Source organism: Cyprinus carpio, chromosome B8 (genome assembly GCF_018340385.1).
Source record: "Cyprinus carpio isolate SPL01 chromosome B8, ASM1834038v1, whole genome shotgun sequence".
Classification (NCBI taxonomy): domain Eukaryota; kingdom Metazoa; phylum Chordata; class Actinopteri; order Cypriniformes; family Cyprinidae; genus Cyprinus; species Cyprinus carpio.
In genome coordinates, this window is record NC_056604.1 from 8,137,596 (window position 1) to 8,159,387 (window position 21,792).

At 34.7% G+C, this 21,792-nt stretch overlaps 1 protein-coding gene across 1 annotated transcript in view; it reads left to right on the top strand.

The window, feature by feature from the left end:
• The window catches only part of LOC109101305 (voltage-dependent R-type calcium channel subunit alpha-1E-like), a 137,545-nt gene that overhangs the window by 18,068 nt on the left and 97,685 nt on the right, over positions 1 to 21,792 (top strand). Inside the window, 1 exon segment of the mRNA XM_042729512.1 lies at positions 3,098 to 3,599. Coding sequence (XP_042585446.1) covers positions 3,124 to 3,599 — 476 coding nt within the window. The 5' untranslated portion in view covers positions 3,098 to 3,123.

Genomic DNA, 21,792 nt, shown 5'->3' on the forward strand with positions numbered 1-21,792 from the left:
GGAAAAAATTAAATTTTTAAAAATATGAAATGAAAATAAAATGATAATGATTTATGATATAAAATGAAATGAAATGAAAACTTAAAGCAAATGAAAGCATTCTTCTGAGAATTAAACACACATTTACATACATAGCCACGTCACTGAGATAATAATATCCACTTTTAAACTCGATTTGGTCTTTTCCCCGTTCACCGAAGGCTAGCATCATACTATATTTCACCCCTATTAGTGTTTGAGATGATGTTGGATGTGGGCCACTGTGGTAAATATAGTCTAAACACAAACACCCCTGCATCCTGCTGCAACTGTCAACAGCTGCCCCATTTTCAGCTGGGGTTTAATAAGATGCCACACCGCTTCTGCGTAGATTTGTGTGATGAATCACAGAGCTCGCAGCGCAGGATCAGTTTGTATTTTTCAGTCACATTGTTTTATTTGGCCAGTCTTACTAATTTATGCCCTGTCAGCTCTGGCTTCATGGTGTGTTAAAGGGGGCGAATAATTAGACTTGGATCCTGCAAACAAGGTGCATTGAAAAGGAACAGATATACACTGAAAATGTCTTTTATATTAGACTATAAATAGCCAATACTATTCCAACAGTATTTCAACTTGAAGCTGCTAGAGATCAAAGCACATATGTATCAGATCAGCGGAGTAAGAGTCACTATGGTGAGCTGACTAGTATTCTGTGATCATGTGGTTGTATGGTAATGACCTGGTTTTTTGAGAGCCAGCTAGTGACGAATGAGATTAGTTACCAGAGAATCCACCAGTGTGCTGTATGAATCACGCTGAGAGCAGACTTTCTCTGGACTAGATGTGTCTGCCTAGATGATCAGGTGTATTAAAACTGTAGTCTGGGGTATGCTGAGTGGTCCATGGAAAATTTATGTGGGGGGGGGGGACTAATTATTTTACAAATCATATTTTTTAGGACTGTCAAAGTTAAAGGAATAGTTCACCCAAATATGAAAATTTGCTTATATCCAAGACATATATGAGTTTGTTTCTTCATCAGAACAGATTTGGAGAAATTTAGCATTACAACACTTGCTCACTAATGGATTCTCTGCAGTGAATAGGCGCCGTCAGAAAGAGAGTCCAAACAGCTGATAAAAACATAACAATAATCCATAAATAAACCATATGACTCCAGCCCATCAATTAACATCTTGTGAAGCGAAAAGCTTTGTGTTTGTAAGAAACAAATTCATCAAGGTGTTTTTAACATCAAATGGTTGCTTCCAGTGTTGAATTCATTATGTAATATTGCTTTCTCCAGGAAAAGTTCTAAATAAATATGTTGGTGGGTTTTTATGTGCGAGGACAACAAGGGATGGACTTTCTCATTTTTTGAACTATTCCATTTAGAAACTTAAGATATTTAATATATACAGTTATTTAGTACATTTATTTCTTTATTTACTTCTGCTTATAAAGATTGGAAATTATGATAGTAGTTACAGTTATTTTATTCTGTTGACAACTTTTTATTATTCTTATATATATTTTTTTAAATAACTAGCTTCTTACTGTGGATTTTAGGCCACTGCCTTAAAGTACTGTGAAAATTATTAAAAGATGCATTTTTATAGCACATTTTCTTTTCAGGTTTCTGCATCTATTGTTACTTTCATAGTGGGCATAATAATATAAATAAATATTTATCAAAATATAGGAAATATAGAAAGCCAGCTATTTAATCACATTGCTGTTAAATACATATTATTTTATAATAGCATGCTTATTTCTCACACAGTAAGAATGGGTCTTTAGATATTAAGTTGCTGCCTATATTGCTTGGCTTTTACTGTAGGAAGGCTTCTCTGAGAATTCTGGCACTGTTGCGTTGTTAAATGAAGTCTAGATATGTTTTGTCAGAATAATATGAGAAGCTAATATGAAGAGGACAGACATTCTTGAATGAGTTGTTTAATAACACTCTTTTGCATGATTTGTGAGCTTAGCTGGGATTTTATTAGGATTTAATTTGTTTATACACAGCATAACTGATTCCCTCATTAGGTTGATGTGACTCTACTAGAACATTGTCATGATTTTTTTAGGGCTGTCACTGTTCCAAAATTGTTTTAAAGGCAACACATTAAACAAGCTTCGTAATGACAGCATTCTTTCTACAACAATGAGGGCTCCTCGTGAATGATACTTGAGAGAATATGTCATTTAATTAGTGTCACATTTGACAGCGAATAAGCTAGGGATGCTAAAACTCTTTTCCTTAATGCTCTTGGCATTATATCAGCTCTGTGTTTGTTATTAATATTACAGTCAATAGTAAATGTGTTTTTAAAACCTTTGTTTCATGTTGATTACCTCTTTTTTAATTTACAGGAAATAGAAGGGGCAAAATATGAATATAATTAATTAAATGAATATAACTTGAAATTTCAAGAACTAAATGTTCTTCATGGTCATATTAATGGATTTACATAATTTACATGACTCTTCCAATCGTTCATTATTATGGGTTTAGTAAATTTTTAAAAAATATTGTTTTACTCATAAGTAGCCATTTCTTCTAAAGAAAATATTTTACAGCTTGGCCAAATTATTATTATTATTTTTAAATGACCGTTGTTAGAGGGACAAATTAAAATAAGAAATTTGATGTCAGTTTACATCTTGATTTTTAGCTGTTTTTACTTATTTTAAAGCCTGCTTTGTCTTATTTAAAATCATCTTATATAAAGTCATCTTGAGGTCCTTGTGGTATTTTAGTTTTGTTGAGATACTGTTAGTTTAAAAAAAAATTAAATCTTTGTTTTTTATTTGTGTATATTTTTTTTCATTAATTTTAATTTCAGTTTTAGTTATTTTATTATTTTAACATCAGGTTAATCTAAATGAAAATGAGATATGTTGCCTTGACAACTAGTTTTTGTCAGGTAATGCACATTTTTATGGTTTTTGTTTTAATAAACTATAATAACCCTGCTTTAGGAAGTGTGCTGAGGCCCTCTAATGGCTCCTGGCCGCCTGGTTTAGAACTTACCCACTGTTTGAACTTAAAATTGATTTCTGAAATTAATTAAATATAATTGTCTCCTCTCTCTATTTCCTCCTCAAACAGAACAATGCTGAGAGTCTGGCCTCAGGATGTTGGAATTGGGCACTTGTTCGGTCAGCGCTCAGACCCTCTCTGACCGCAATGCCCTGGCAGTCCCGTCTTTCAGTCAGGGCATGTGTGGCGGGAGCCCTCCTTCGCGATGTTTCCTCCTCCAGCCTCAGGATGCAGAGAGCTGGCTCAAGCACCGGGGAACCCTGGAGGACGGATCCCGCTCCTGTTCGCTCCTGGAGCCCCAGAGCCTGGCTGACAGCTTCCTGTCCCATGCATCCAGTTTCGACACTCTCTACGTCCCCCACGCCCGTCCCATGGGTCTGGCGCCATCCTCCCTGGATCTCGGAGGGTTGTGCGAGGGGGCGGCAGCGTTGGGTCTGGACCCCGACATGCCCGTCAGCCCGAATATAATTAAACGGCGCAGGGGGGGACTCATTGAACAACGGGACATCATTAAAGCACACCAGGCACACAAGATCCAGAGCACCCCACAGGCCCGGCGCAAGGAATGGGAGTAAGTGGCACATGCACACGCACAGCATGCAATTTAATAAGCTCTTCACACACTTTGTAGAACTTTCTCTTTTGCCAGGCTTTTATTGGTCAGACTACGTAAAGGAACACTTCACCCAGAAATGAAAATTCCACCATTTACTCACCCTCATGTCATTCAAACCAGTATAAATAATACATTTTTTAATAATGTTCAGGTTCACTGCCATTACAATGAAGGAGTCTAAAGCTTTCAAACTTCAAAAGGCAACATAAAATGATCATAAAAGTAGTCCACATGACTTGAGTTCCAAGTTCCTGAAGTCATATGATAGTTTGGTAAGATGGACAGTCCGAAATGTAGGATGTTCTTCTCTTCACGTTCATGAGAGAAGTAGCAATGTCTGATTCACAAACAAGTTGTTGTTTTAGAGCTTGAAAGCTCCATTCATTGTAATTGCATGCAAAGAGAGAGTAGTAAATTGCTAGAATTTATTTTTATGCCCTTCTTGGAAGAAAGAAACTTCTATGGGTTTGGAACAACATGAGATTGAATAAAAGATGAGTCTGAGAAAATTCCTTGAAGATAACTATGACTAAGCAAAATTTTTGGCATTTTAGGGAAACAGTTTACTTCTGGGCAATTACTGATATCTAGTGTTTAAATGGAAGTGATGACATGCTCAGAATAGGCCTCCTATGTTTGAAATATTATCCAGGCTTATACATTGGCATGTATTTAACTACATTTTTAAATGAATCTGAACTAGCATATGTAAGACGCACTTGTGTTGGGTCAATAATCTACCAGCAGTCAATTGATAATGCACAATTTTATTATTATTTTAAATGTAAATATAGTGAATTTTGAGTAATTACTAATTCAATATTGATACATACAAGTTAATCTGATATGTTAAATTCAATTTTAAATTTAAATGTAATTTCACAAATACTTAAAATGTAAAAAATCTAGTTTTGACAGTATTTTTTATCAAATTAATTATTAAAGTGTCAAATTTTGAAGCGTGTAGTGTATTTGTTAGCAAGATAAAATTCATCTGCAAATCTGTTTCCAGATATTGTCACGAGTTATTGAAACCTAAAAAAGTTTCACAGATGATCATGTTTCCATGGTGATTAGATTCTGTGTATTTCAGGTTCCGAAGGTGGAGGGAAACATGGGATTTCACACTGTTTTCCATTGGTGATGCTTTTATATACACCAATGTCGGCTTTGTGTGTTTTTGAGGGCTAGTCTTCATCCACATACACTTTTTCATCATTAGGGCATGCCGGTGTGGGATTGACAGTTGTTAAACCAGGAGAAAAGTGGGCAGAAAATAACTATTTTATACATTCTGAGCTTACTTGTTATCGCTGCCTTATATAGTACATGTCATAACACTGGGAAATTATAGGTGTGTTGCATCAAGCAAGATTTTCAGTATAGTCATTTGAGTGAAAGGACTACTGTATGTTAGCACAAAAGAAAAGACTACTGTACCTTTGCAATGGCTATTTTTCATCTCATAATAATCCATATAATAAATGAATGAATGAAAGAATGAATGAATGAATAAATAAATGATTTGAAAAAATAAGTGAGGCATAAAATAAGTGTTTTAGGCATAGAATTATGTTAACTCAACCGCTTTCATTAAAAACATGTTTGAATATCAGTTGACAGCACACTTTTATGTTAAGCATATTTTCCAAAAATTATACAATTTTTAAAATTATAAAAAATCATAAAAATTATTAAAGTCACTGATCACATAGTTTTACTTTGATCTGTTCAGCAAGTCATCTGAAATGATATTATGTAAAAATGCTTGCGTTTGATTTATAATTGTGCTGGATAAAGGGTCAGCAACCATTTTGACATAATGTCTGATTTTTCCTTTTTCTTTCTGTATTGTGGATTGTTATTATTATTCTATTTAGAAGCAAGAAGTAAAAAAAAAAAAAAAGAAACTGGAGGCAGACCAGACTTCATCACCGCTGCAGCACTTGCATGAGTGTGAATGGCTTAAGAGAGTGTGGAAAGAGAAAGAGAGAGCTGTGTCCCGCAGTGCTAGGACATTACACTACTGAAATGATTACCTCTCATTTGGCTTTAAACACAGTATGAGGGCATATAATGACCCTAACACCCCTGAGACACACTCACACACTCTCACAGCCTCCAGATATACTTGATCCCGCTGAGCTGAGCACATACTGTATCAGCTACTGGTTTGTTCCCCGTTTTGTTTTTGTTTTTTTTTACCTAAATGCACCCTAGTGCTGATTCTGATGTACAAAATGTTTAAACAGTTATGGGAATGTGTCTAAAAGGCATTTTATTAGATAAGATGGTGGAGTTAAGATTAAATATATTAGGCGACCCGTACTTTGTATTTGATATGTCCTTATTTGATCTATGAATGGCAAAGTAATCTGTTAGCCTGACAGAAAAGCACTGTATGTTCTGTCTCTAGAGCTCGAGGCATGTTGTCACTAATATAAATGGTGGAAATGTTCAGTGTTTTGTTTTTTTGGAGTCAAGACAGTATAATCATAATTATGTTAATGGTATGGTGACCAAGAAGTGCAAAACAAATCAAATTAGCTAAGTTGTGTTTTTCTTTTACACAGTATGGCTAGAATTTTACTATAAGGGTTTAATTCCACCAATGCAGCGACATTACCTGAAGCTGTTCACAAGTACAGTGTTTCTCATCCATCTAGCCCTGCTGGATAATTAAGACTTCGAGGGAGAGAAGAAAATGAATGTTCCATTCTTTGCGCTATAAATTGTGACCTGGACATGACTGAAAATGCAGCTTGTAAGAGAGACTGCTGCTGATAATCTTTTTCTGGTTGTGCAGTTTGTATATATTATAGTGACTTATTAATGCAGTTTTTATGAAGATATTTTGCTTTCAATAGAATTGACTAAATTTAGGTCACGTAAATGAAGGTAACATAAATGTATTAATGTAAATGAATGTATATTAATGATTATTAATGTTTAAATAACCTAAAATGAATAGTTCACCCAAAAATGAAAATTCTGTCATTAATAACTCCACATTTTGGTCCAAACCTGTAAGACCCTCTTTTATCTTTGCAACACAAATTAGGATATTTTTGATGAAATCCAAAAGCTTTCTGACCCTGCATATGCAGCTATGGAACTGACACGATCAAGGCTTAGAAAGGTAGTATGGACATCGTTAAAATAGACCATGTGATGTCAGTGGTTCAACCGCAATTTTATGAAGGTACAAGAATACTTTTTGTGTGCAAAGAAAACAAAGATAACGACTTTATTCAACAATTTCTTCTCTTCTGCCATTCACGAAAGTACCACAACAAGTTTTCATTTTTGGGTCAACTATCCCTTTAACAGAATTTATCTCAAGGGTTAAGCTTAAATGTGTGAAATGTACAGACAAATATAAATTGTGCCTATGTGAATTTTTTTAGATTGATTCATTGATTCATTCTTTCTTTCTTTTATTAATTCAAACAATATTTATAATCAATACATTTTCTATAGCCTATATTTTTTATTTTATTTCTGTGTATTCTATATATTTATTTCTATGGACAAGTGTCTTGCATACAATGGAGCTCCATCACTACTGATAAAGGCATCCCAGGATGCATCTCATGTAGTTTATTGAGAGAATGTCTGGACTAATATGCAGAGCTGGAATGTAGTCAAAGGATGGTGAAGGAGCTCAAATATAACATAGATTAGTTTTATAATTAATACATTCTATATTAATGTATGCATTTATTTATTTTGTACTGGATAGTGATAGTGTGGTTCAGATGTCCAGACTTGTTGCTGGATTGGAGGCAAAAGTGGTGACTTCGAAGAAACTTAATTATAACAGTTGTATATGTAAGCTTACATATAACATGTTCACAGCATAATTTCTACAGTTGCATTTGTGTTATTTCATACATTTGATCACTATTGTTTTTCTAATTATGTGTAATAGAGTGGTAATAACAAGAATGAGTCTAAATTATGGACATAATATGTCAAAATGTGTCTTTTTTATGGGAAACCTTATGCATGATACAGATAAGCTACGTGTTTTCTTGTCTATATTATGCTCAGCGTGCTCACCCATCACCCGTCAAGATAGTATTTCAATGTGACTACAGTAAGGTTACATATGAGTCACAGCTCTCATAAAACATAAGCCTTTATCTTCCTTCAGCACATACGTAAAAGAGCCTGTGCTTTTCTTGTCAGCAAACAACTGTTTCATATCTTTCCTTTATACAGGAAAAGGTTATGTTTCTTTTTTTCTCCAGTCACTGGAAGGACACATTTACCAGTGGTTTACAAAATGAGCAGTTTTGCATTTAGCAGTTAACATCTGTCCAAGCACATAATATCGAATCTGTGAGCTTAGCCCATTTTTCTGTCTTATATTTGGTCCAAATTGTTCAGATAGACATGCAAGTGTACTAAAACCATGTTACATGACTCTGTTGTGTGTGTTAATGTGCTGTGTGACTGCGTGGGAGTCTCTGTTCAGTTGTTAAGTAGCAGACAGGAAAAAGACAAAGCCTAAAGAAAAAAAAATTGCTGTCACAAGCGCACAGCGTCATGTGTCATTTCACACACATGCAGAGACAATTGCGCTTCGCAGTATGTCTTGCACTGGGCTATTATCGCCAATGTCTCTACAGATGCCTAATGGTTTGTTGATGCTCGCCTGGGTTGCGTGATTAAGCACTGTCAGGATAATCCAGTGCATGACAGTAGACAATAGCACCGGTTCAGTCAAGAGTGACACAATGTTTTCATCTCCCATCTGACTTTACTGTATTTAAAGAGGCACAGGTCATAGGCATCGCCATGGCAACCTGGCCACTGAATGCGCTAAAATCAAAACTCTTGAAAAGTGGCTGGAGCGGATCCTCGAACCACCCGTCCCCATTGCCTCCTTTCAAGATCAAATTAAACCTCTCACTCAAACTGAACTTTGACCCTCATTCTGTGAAACATAGGCAGCTTTGAACACACTTTACCTAGGCCTTTTCACGGAGGTGTATCAGAATGCAACGTATATGCTTGATCACTGGTTATAACTGAAGAAGCAAAATAATGTTGTCATTTAATGGCACTGTTTTTTTTAATATAAAGACTAATAATAATAATAATAATAAATTATTGTAATTCATAATTAATAATTAATAATTAGCATCTGTAGATAATAGGCAGGTCTGTTGTCACAGATTTGATCTTCAGTTTTGGTAAGACTATTCTATTCTATTCTATTCTATTCTATTCTATTCTATTCTATTCTATTCTATTCTATTCTATTCTATAAACCACTTGCACGAACCACCCTGGAACCACCCTTGTTTCGTTTTGTTTTATTTTATTGTTCTATTCTATTCTATTCTACAAACCACCTGCATAAACCACCCTGGATGAATGGCAAGCCCATCACAGTTTTTATTTTATTTTATTTTATTTTGTAGATTTCATACTAAGTATCGTTCGAATCTATTACCATGTTTACTGACATATTGCTCAAGACTTCTGGATATAAAATTATGATTAAACTTTATTTGAAATACTACTTGTGCACAATGCACATTTCTTAATGTTAAGCCTAAAATGTGTGTGTGTTTGTGTTTGTGTGTGTGTGTGTATATATGCATGATACAGATACATATATATAGTTTTATTTTTAGATATAATGTAACATATAATATAACAAACATTACGAACATCATTTTTCTTTAACAAAAGCAAAACTAAAAAAGAGAAAGAGAAAAAGAAAGAAAGAAAGAAAGAGCAACTCAGAAATAATCTATTTAGCTGTCTTAATTATTAATATAAAATAAAATCTAAAAAAATAATGTACGTCCTTGCAATTATTTTGCAATAGGAGAAGGTAAATTCTCCAAAAAAAGAGCCCCGATTTTTTTCAAAAGATTTTGGTGATTTCCTAACATTGAAAAGGATGTTCTCGGGGGTGCAATGATCCAATGTTTTCTAGATAGAGAATGAGTCGACTTCTAATTCACTAATATAAATTTTTTCCTAGCCGTACCAGACAAAAGTATGAAATACTTTTTTCAATGCAAGATAGAATTATAATAGCAATATACAGCACAATCGAATATACTTCAGTATATCTTTAGTTGGACTTCAGCACTACTTCCACACAATTAAAGTGCATTAAGTAAAAAACAGGTTGTTCAAATTTAGCAGACTTTAAGTATACCAGTTTATTATACCAAATTGCAGGTTATTTCACATCAATATATAAATGTATTTGTTGCATACTTAGCATAAAATAAATGTATTTCAAATACATTTTAGTATATTTATTATTCACTAGGGCAGGTGTCCTAAAAAAGCACATTTTATTTATTAAATGGTTTGTTACACCACTGAGGGTCAACTCTGTTTTTCAGTCAGGTATATTTACATGTATTCGTTACAGTTCCTTATGAGGTTATATTCAAAGCCTATTTCTTCTCAATAGGTGTTAATTTTGGACCCTGTGCTCAGGATGTCACTGGAAGGGAGACACATTGTAAGATAATGAGAGAAACAGGGTGGGCTGGAGCTGCTCTGAGAGGAGAACAGTGTAGAACAAAGGCCAGATGACAGACAGGCCTATATTTAGATTATATTCATAAGATGGAGTTACTCGCACATACATTCACAAAACATACAGTACGGTAGCTGCACAGATACATATACAAGCTAAACCTAACCCTTACACAAAAGTTATTTTCCTAATGTCTGTAGGTTTTATTTTTACTATTTGTTGGACATTTGGTGACCCAGATGCAGTCACAATCATTCATGAAATCACATAGATATGCTTAGAGACATTTATGATAAACACACACTCACAAACATTCATAAACACACACACACATTGAGTCTGCATTGCCCGTAGCTTGTGTGATCCTCCAACAGGAGTCGGGGTCGTTCATCCAGGTGGTGTTCTCTAGCGTGGACCTGTGGTTGTGACGTGTAGAATGGGATGGCTCGAGGCGCTCTGCTGTCTCCATCATTCACCATCATTCTGTGCTCTGGCCAAGGGCAGAAATGGGGCAGATAGCTTGTGCAGACATTTAGATTTTGTGTCTCAGATGTCCACAACAATCACTGAAAGCGGTGCATGATAAGACTTTGTATGTGATCAGTGTAGTCGATGTATCAGGAATACTGAGAATGATTGATGTTTATTGTCATGATGCCAGGTGCAGCAGGTCAGAGTCACACTTACTTTTCTGTTTATAAGTTTTGAAACATGTTTTAATGGAAAATGTATTCTTTCGATTTTTACATATCTTTTGATATACCCTATTGTTTAAAAGTTTGAAGTCAGATATTAAAAGAAAGAGGTCAGTAAAAAAAATACTTTTGTTTGGCAAGAATGCATTAAATTGTTTAAAAGTGACAATAAATGCATTTATAATGTTACAAAAAAATTACATTTCAAATATTTCAAATCAAGAAACCTACCTGCAAAGCTACAGTACTGTTAAAGGTTTCAGGCACTTGTAGAAATGCTGTAAAATGAGGATGCTGTCAAAAGTAATGTCATAAATAGATATTCTTTATCAATTAACTTGTATTAACTAAATTTAATTTAATTTTGTTGTAGATTTTTTGTGTTTTGAGGATGTTTTGAATAGGTTAGATTTTGTTTATTTTTTAAGTTGTATTAACTAAATTTAATTTAATTTTCTGGATTTAGTCTGTCTCAGTTTGTTCTGTTTCTTCATATAGACAGACTTGATGATGATGAGATCAGATCTCTGTGTGGAGCATTGGATGTTGTCAGACTTCTTGTGCAAACAAAACTCTCACTGGATTATTACAATTAATGGCAAACTGAATGTTTGGAAATGTAAACTGATATTCCCTACTGGCACACTACTGCAAAAGATAGAAATAACTTAAAACCATTTTTTAGCTGGTGAAAATACTAGTGTTCTAATAATTTTGGCCACCACTGTATACAGTAGCATTTGTGCAATTGAGAAATATAATTTTCTCTTTCACTTATGTTGTTATAATAAAATATAACTGTTTGTGCAGAATTATGTGTGTTTTTTTTTTTTTGGGGGGGGGGGGGGGTTGCGGCGCTTGAAGGGGGTCTCGCCCAGGGTGTAATGTACAATCGCCACTGACTGTATATAAGTAATTATTAATCAATTTCTCATTTCTTATTACATTCTTTTTTCTTATAAGTCCACCCTGTCTCCTACGAGAAAATTTTCCAATCACATATTCCCATAATAGACATAACGGATCTTTGAGCCCAGGCTTTACTGTACTGCATGACATTATCTTAAATGGCAAACTGAGATATCTCTGATCAGACATGATCACATATTCAGGGTGCTCAACTATTTTAAGAGGTGTGGGTGTTTATTTTGAGAGGCTGTGGGTGTTTTTGTCTTCAGGGGACATTTAAGATGCATTTGAAAGCATTTTCACCTTAAATTGTTCTCTTCAACCTATAAATGCCCCCCCAACAACAACCAGCAGAGTTTAAATGTCAGACTTTGTCAATGCTGAATAATTTATGTTGACATGTTGAAAAGGCCTATTCATCAGCCTGATCTGATGTGTTTGTCAGTCACAAAAGGAGGAGGGACAGAAATGAAGAATGATGTGTTTGGATGCACGAGCACAGTCTCTTATTTGTCAATGTGCTCATACATTTAGCTTAATGCACAGTATCTAGTCAATAATCAATAATGCTGAAAAAAGCTGACCCATGTTGTTTTACATAGCCTACTATTCTGAAAGGTTTTTGATAAATTCTAACAATTTGCAGTAATACGTGTAATGCTTTACCATCTATTCTGTCTAATGTGTGTGTGTGTGTGTGTGTGTGTGTGTGTGTGTGTGTGTGTGTGCTTTACCATCTATTGTGTGTGTGTGTGTGGTGTGTGTGTGTGTGTGTGTGTGTGTGTGTGTGTGTGTGTGTGTTTATAATATTCAAAATGATTCTACACTTGAGATGTCTAGTGAGGTAAATAAATTTAATCATTAAGCAATATTAGATATTCAGGGGCATTTTTGACCCTAACAAGGGCAAACCATGTAAAAAGCACAGTGTCCATCAATTTCAAGTACTTCAATGGAATGAGTTAACTGAAATAAATTTTCAGTCTGAACAAATCATGCTCTGGTAGAAATGCACTTTAAATAATTGTTTGGTCCCTCTTTCCTGTATAATACCACATGCACAAAACCCATAAATAGATTGGTCCAAAATCATGAAATGGGAATAGCATGAAATATATCAGATATTGGATACAAACAAATATAAAAATATAAACTGAAGCACATATTAGCAATATAAAATCATGTAAATAAAGGGTCACTTTTCATAGAACTTTATAGTTGATATAACTTACTTATTTAAGATAATTAAGTTAGTTAGTTATTGACTTAATGTGTTAAATGAGACTATTTATTTATTTATTTTAACAGTACAGTAGTTTGAAAAGAATAGTTTGAGGTTGATAGGGAGGGACCAGAGCATGCCAGGTTGATGCATTACATCTGAATGAGTTACTTTTGGATGTATTGATCATCTAGATATGTCTTCAGTCTGGAGAGAAGAAAAATGAGGATACTGACAGAAAATGTAATTGGTCGCTAAAAATGTTTTTTTTTTTTTTTTTTTTTTTAAAGGATCTGAGTGATGCACATAGGACTTGGTCTGGGATAAACATTTTCAGGAACACTTTATTTGACAGTTCATTCCTGTTTTTACATAAATACTATTACTTGTTATTTCTTGAAGCTGCATGCTTTGAGTTATACTTGTTACTGTTATGACTACTGTTATGTTGCAGTATTTCTATAGGAATATGTAACTGTAAACAAGTGTTACTAAATAATTTCTTACAATGCAATAAATAAACAATTTCTTGCAATATACCAGTTGTTTGCTAAAAACCAGTGCTTTTCACCACAGATAGACATAAGCATTACTCACAGCTGCTTCTGAAAAGACTATATATATGGAGTCATAAGGTGTCCAGGACTGGTTTGGGAAATGGTTTAATGTAGGGCTCATGTAAGCTCAAGAAAAACCAGGGCAAGCTTACAGACTGACCTTCTGGATAGATAACCATTAAACTGACAGTTTCCTCCTTTTTTCTGTCCAGACACCTTTAACAAACATCTCCCGCTGACCGTAAGATGAAGGCTGCGTCTCTTAGCTTCAGAGAAAATTGATATTTCTTTTTTTTTTTTTCAAATCTTTTTGTTGTTGATGATAGTCTGCATTCAGTCTTTGTAGCGAGAGCATTTTGAGGTCCTTTTAAGGTCTAAATTTTTTTCCATTTTGCTTTTAGGTGGAAAATAAGCACTAGTTGTACCTGGAGCAGACTGATGATGTATTTTTTACAATAGTTTACTGTATGTAAGACTAGATTTGTAGTATGCTAGATTCTATCCTGAAATGATTCCTCTTTAATAAATAAATAAGTACATTTATTTAGGAACGAATACCTTTTTCTAATAAACCAAAGCCTGTTGATTGCAGATTGCATGGTTTTCTCTATAGTTATTTTGCCTCTAATATATAATGATATGCATAATGTAACATAACCTCACCAGCTGTGATTTGATGAGTCATTTCAACACCAGGGATGAGCAAACTCATTAAATTATGTAGCTTTAGAGATTGTTTATCACCTGTATATAATAATAATAATGCAATAATAATAATAAGCTTTTTCAAAAAACACAAATAGCACAAGGCGTGTTATATTGCACCTTTCATCCTTGTTACTAAACGTTAAACACCCAGAAATTTTATTTCACTACACATGGGGTGATAAACGATCCATCCATACCGTTCCATTTTTAGCATATTTAACATTACATTTCTGCCGATTTAAGTACAGCGAATGAGATCAACCCATTTGTTTCAGCCGCATTCTAGGTTATGGGGTAAGTAACACAGCTTGTGGAACGTCTTTTGTGTTAAGAATAGACTTCACAAATCATTTTGTTTTTAATTTCAATCTCTCTCCCCTTCTGTTTCTTTGAGATCATTGCCTCTATCAGCTTTCTGTAGTAATGTTGTTGTAGCTTTAATAGACCCAGTCTCAGAAAAACAAAACATGAAATATGTGCTCTCACACTCCTGTCTGACTCTGTTGTACACCAACACACAGTCTTGTGTGTTTTTAATTATTTATGCCCCAGATTTATTGATTTTATGGAAGCCGCTGCTGGCAAAGTCATGAAATTACATGTCAGCCTCTTTGCTTGATGAAAGCGCTTCATTGTAAATTTGCAAGTTTGTCAGTTTGTTAAAAAAAAAAAAAAAAAAAAAAAAAGGATGAACTGATTTTTTTTTCTTTGAAAATAATTACAGAAAATAATTATAAAAATTATTAAATGTTACTGTCACAGATGTTCATTTGACTGTCATTTTTCATTAGTGTGTGCTAATTATTTAGCGTTCTCATTCTCTTGATTAATTAGTAATAGATAGAATCTAAAGATATTTGATATGAATCAAAGGATTCTCATAATAAAGGGAGGTCATTGTCTAAGGCTGAATCATTCATATCAGACCACATGAAACAGCTTATGAATTCATTATATAACATGCTTCTTCAGCCATTAGGACATAATTTGCATGAACAAAAAGCAGAATCCAAAAAGAAGACTCCCACATACTTCTTGTAGTCTGTTAGGTTGTTTAATTAATTTTCTTTCCCCATTAGCGAATTTCATAAATGAGATTAAAAGTTCCACTCACTCTTATTTTCCCATTTTCTCCATTGATGTGTCCTACAAATGAATTCAAAAGGAGTTATTACAGTGGTCTGTACAAAAAGATTGCTGCTCATAAAAACTACATCATGTTCGTGACTGAACTGGGTGGTTAACTAGTGTCTTGTAGACTGTATATCCCCCTAATAAGCAATGTGTTATTGGTCTAGAGCAGTGGTTCTCAATTGGTGGGTTGATAAAGCAATGCTAAATGCAAATAATAACATGCAACATGCTAACCTTATAACTGTGCATGTAGTTTGAATGGTAAAATAGATGGCAGGGCTCAACCATACACATGGCACACTATTCTATGATTTTGCATGTTATTGTACCTGTTTAGTTCATAGTAACATTTAAAGAAACAGTTCACACAAAATATGAAAATTCGTTGAAAATGTACTCACCCTCAGGCCAAGATATAGATGAGTTTGTTTCTTGATCAGAACAGATTTGGAGAAATTTAGCATTAAATCTGCTCACCAATGTATCCAGTGTAGTGAATGGGTGCCGTCAGAATGAGGGTCCAAACAGCTGATAAAAACGTTATAATAATCCACAAGTAATCCACATGAATCCAGTGCGAAAAAAAAAATCCATTAACTTTGTTAAGAACTATTTTCATTTGTAAACACTGCTTGATCTGTGCATATTTCTCTCTTGAATCACCTTTTTCAGTTGAGAATACAGTATTATGAATAGAGGACTTTTTTTCTATTTTAGCCTGAAGCAATTGTTTGAAGTTAAAAAGCAGCTATTTGCTTTAATTGATAGACTGGAATTCATGTGGATTATTTGTGCATTATTGTGATGTTTTTATCAGCTGTTTGAACTCTCATTCTGACGGCACCCATTCACTCCAGAGGATCCATTGGTGATCAGGTCTTGTAATGCTACATTTCTACAAATATTTTCAGAGGAAGAAACAAACTCAAACTACATCTTGGAAGGTCTTAAGGTGAGTGCATTTTTAGCAAATTTTAGTTTTTGTCTACTAAGTAATATTTGTTTACTTTTGTACATTTTGGGACATGATTTCTTATGTAAAATCTTCATCTGAAGACAAATCTGTTGAGAATCTGGTCTTCAAGGGCACTTTGGTGCTTTGCAGCTTGTGACGTACAAAGACAAGCATTAAGCAATTGTAAAGGGAGGTGAGTATAGTTGGGGTGGGAGCTTTTAGGAGCATTGCTTCATGCTCAAAACATAAAAGTGATGAGAATACAGCAGGCCAGATGGATGTCAGATCTTTCCTTTGCTGTGGAATCACTCACATACACGTTCACACCACATTTAAATATCAAAGGTGGCAACGTGTTTGGAAACCCTCGGCATACCTGTGAAACAGTCTGCTTTGGGAAAGATCTGACGAAAGAATAGCATTAACCCCATTTTGGTCTCATATGTGATTATGACAAACAGCTGCAGTGCCATTCCTTATAGTCATTATTACAAAGTAGGTCTTAATTAATGTGTCTGACCTAGCAGTTGTGCACCTGGGATAGCCTGAGGATTGTTTGGCCGGTGAAAGATGGTATATGTGTGTGTGGTTACTTGTTCTCTTTAGATGCTCCATCATCTTGCCTCTCCATACCTCTGTTGGGAGGCCACAGTCTTAGCTCATGTGTGATGAGTAATGTTTGTTTGGAGAGTGTGCTGATAGATGGAGACAGCTTATAGGTGCATTTCATGGAAGCATCTCACACCTGCTTCCAGCATTATACTTATTATATATCTCATCATATATCCCCCCCTTGTGGTGAATCATGATACTGCATTAACAATCACATTTTATTGGAAATACTCAGTTTTTCAGTTGTAGAGAAGGAAATCTATAATATTGGGAGAAAACTATGCATTTTAGCATTATCATTCATCTCAAAGGCAGCAGCTTTTTTGGTGTAAGACTATATATAGCATGGATTGTATGTAGCAAGGTTTTTGAAAATGAAAAAGAAAACTGAAATAAAATAGAGAGTGCTTGAGGGTCAAGCTTACACACACACACACACACACACACACACACACACACACACACACACACACACACACACACACACACACATATCTGCATGGTTGGTTTGGTTCACAGCTTATAACTCTTTATTGAAGATTTTTTTAAAATCCCTTTGAAGTAAATGAATGGGAAAAAAATGCTTCCACAACCAAGGCCGCTGAAAAATTAGGTGGCACTGCTGTGCTCTATTATCAATAGACCTTAGTCAGGGTAGCACCATGTTTAATTTTTGACAGGAATGAAAGCGAGTTTGTGAGGGACAGAAGTACAGTGTGTTCAATGGATTGCATTGTTGTTAAACACCATACCGATTTGTACAGTGTGTGCCATTGTAAAGACTAAGTTTCTTACAGCCTTATTTCCATCCATTAAATTCAGTATGGTGTTAAACCTAACTAGGGTCTATAGAGTGAATAAATCCTTTGGTTAAAGGGATAGTTCACCCAAAAAGTTTATTTTCGTACAGTGGAAGTCAGTGGCTACTGTCAGCTGTTTGGTTACCTGCATTCTTTAAAATGTGTTCTTTTATGCTCAGCAGAAGAAAAAAAACTCATACAGCTTTGGAACAACTTGAAATGAGTAAATGACAGAATTTTATTTTTGGATGAACTAACACTTAAAGACTTAGCTAATTCTCCTTTAGACAAAAAAATCTCTGAAACTGTATTAGTGCTTGGACATTTGTGACCCTTATCCTTGATTGCTTTGCATGCACTTTTTGTATTCAATGTATTACATTGTCATAATCAAAAAATCTATCTTTGATCACTTGATCACATGGAGCGATGCTTCACTTACAGATACTTACTGTAACTGAACTTGCCAAACCAACACATCACTCAGATCTCACATACACAGAACTATCTTCCTCCACCTCATCCTCAGCCCCATCTGTCCCTACCCTGAATCTGTGCCCCTGACGCCCTTGTCTGTGCCAGCGGGGTGAGAGCCAGGCATGCCATCCATCCTCCCTGCCATGTGGGTTATAAACCTCCGGCAAATGCTGCCAGGACCATCTCCTGAGGAAAGCTTTTGAATGGCCACTGTACAGGCATTGTAATTTACAGTGCTGCTCTGATCTCCTCTCCAAATGCCAGTATGAATAATAACATTCATTTTACTTCATTTTAATATTCAGAGTAGCAAAATGTATTTTACAGAGATGGATTATTTAATCTCAAAAATAGGAGAACTGTGCTATGGCTTTGATTAGGAGGTCTGGTGCACTTATTAGAGCTTGTTAGAATTGCAGATTTTTACTAGCTGTTCAATTTTTTATCATAAGGTTTCATACAGTGATGTTTGTATGCAGCCAGCAGTTGTTTGAAATAATCCTCCTTCATTCATGCCTCTCTGAGGCTAAGTGTCTTTAAAATGTACTTATATTGCGTCATACAAATATTTATTTACTTAGTTAACTTAGTCTACCATTTAGACAGGCTAGAGGAGATGCTACTGGTTTTAGACTGGAATCCAGGATTCAGGAGGCTCTGTTTTGGAAATAAGACATATTATTTCAAATCTTATTAACATTATTCTTACAAAAACATTGTACCGAACGATCATTTTTCAATTTTAATATGTACGGTACATGACTCTTCAGTATTCAGTTATTTAAATCATTATTATTTATTTATTTTTGAAGGAACAAAAACAAATTAGTTGAATTTCCGAATTGCTCTTTTTCATTTTATGACAGTCAATTAGGATGGATTCTATTAAAAGTGTAAAAGCACAAACAAACAACTAAATAAAATCACAGAAATATCCCAAATGAGCCATATGGGTAAATGATGACAGAATTTCAATTTTTGGGTGGACTATTGCTTTAAACAACTGTTACTCGTGTTGTTATTGTTAACTAAACATAAGAATTGAAAATGAAAGATGAAATAAAATGAAATATAAATATTAGATGGAAAACTTACACTTAAACATGCAAACAAAAATTATAAATATTGAAAACAAACAATTGAAATAAAGTTTAAGTACTACAATTACATAATACTTATTTAAAATAAAAATAAATAATAAAAATGACAAAAGCAAAAAACACATTTACTAAAACATAACCTAAAATTAAAATAAAAACCAAAAGCTAATTTATTAATATTAATAAATACTATCATTTTTATTATAGTTTATATATTATATATTATCTTAACAATAATACTAAAATAACACTGTTATTCTCACGTCTATTGTCTGTCAGATTTCCTTTTACGCTGTTGCTTCAAGCTACTACCACAAGATGGGGCCAGGTGTCTTCACTTCACACGCACTACAAAGAGTAACAGGTGTCTCAGTTTTTTGAGCCATAACCAAATATGCTTTCACCTTCACAAAAGGGAAAATGCATTTCAGCCCTTTGATATTTTTTTTGACAAAATTTTTTTTGGTTTTTTGAAAATATGAGGGGGTTTTATTTTTAGTGTGATTTTGTACTATGTCACATCAAAAAAGAATGAAAAGATATTAAACATTCATATTTTTCTCTTGAATAATTCAACATACTTAGTGTGATGTGATATCCTGGTCATACTAAGTAAACATTTACTTGGCTTGGATTTGCCATTCGTATCTTACTGTATATCTGAAATGTTTGTAAATTCACAGTGCAATCAGCCTTTCAAATAATTACATTTTTAAGAATGATGTAGAGTGAGCATGTATAATAATTAATATCCTGTTTCATGTTGTTGTTCATAGTCCTCCTGTTGCCCTATGTAATTATGAATTTCTGAATCACTGCATAGGAAGGTGGAAACAAGATTGTGTGGCATCAACCTAAATCAAACAAACACGCATTTATATATTTTCTGCTGTCCTCCAACTGACGATCAGTTGTCATACACTAAAATAAAACTCTGAACATGTGATTTATATAAGCTTGAGTTATGGTTTCAGCCCAGTCGGTTGAGATGAGGAGAAGACGATGCTGTTGCTAGGTAACAGAGCACAGAAATCACAAGCCAAATCGCTTGAATTAGGGCTCGGTTGAGATACTGCACTGATCCTATAGATGGGCTTCATTTAGTCTATGTGAGTTATGATCAAGTGCTCTCGTCTGGGCTTTGTGCTGCCGGTGCTTTTGTGGTGACATTTCTAAGGTGATTATTTCAAAAGCTACCCAGGCTCATTGTGCATGAAACGGGATGTGAGAAAGTGTCTCACGTCACTAGATTGGCCAGGACAGGGTGTGTTTTTTCCTGCTGAAACTGTATTTCTCCAATTTAAATTACATTTTGGACGATGTTTAATGTTACAGATACATTTATAAATTTTAGTTTATGACGTCTGAAAGAAATAAGGGGGCTTTAAAGAGATAATCTGTGACATTTATTGTTGATAAAAATGATAATTAAGATAATTAAGTCAATAAAACATGCACTGTTGCAATAAAAATGATAAGAAGCTTCTGGTTTAGTGGGACTCGAGGTGTGTTTCATATTTTGCAGCCTCTCATTTCAAATCCCATTTGAGCTGAACAATTAAATACAGGAGACAATTTGTCCTTGACGACAGATATAATGGATTAACTTTCCTCTTGTTTATAGTCCATTTGTACCATAAAAGAAATAAAAGCTCTGCACTATTTTCTGGCATTTTCACCTTTATTATGAAAGGACAGATCAGAGCTGACAGGAAGCGAAGTGGGACAGAGATGGGAACTGGGATCGGGAAAGGTCCGCAAGTCAGGTTTCTAACTTGTGCAACGGTGCTGTATTTTGGTTTGCAGCCCAAAAGGTTATCATCACCAACAACTCTGCCTATGTGAGTATAGGAGAACATAAGTCTAAGTATGTGCGGAGTCCCACAAGGCTCAATTCTTGCACCGCTCTTGTTTAGCCTGTATATGCTCCCACTAAGTCAAATAATGAGAAAGAACCAAATTGCCTATCAAAGGTATGCTGATGATACCCAGATTTACCTAGCCTTATCGCCAAATGACTACAGCCCCATTGACTCCCTCTGCCAATGCATTGATGCAATTAACAGTTGGATGTGCCAGAACTTTCTTCAGTTAAACAAGGAAAAAATGTAAGCCATTGCATTTGGAAACAAAGATGAAGTTTTCAAGGTAAACGCATACCTTGACTCAAGGGGTCTAACAACTAAAAATCAAGTCAGGAATCTTGGTGTAATTCTGGGGACAGACCTTAGTTTCGTAGTCATGTCAAAGCAGTAACTTTATTTAGCATACTATCATCTAAAAAACATTGCAAGAATTAGATGTTTTGTTTCCAGTCAAAAGTTATTCATGCCTTTATCACCTCCAGGGTGGACTATTGTAATGGTCTCCTTACCGGCCTTCCCAAGAAGACCATTAGACAGCTGCAGCTCATCCAGAACGCTGCTGCCAGAATTCTGATTAGAATCAGAAAATCTAAGCAT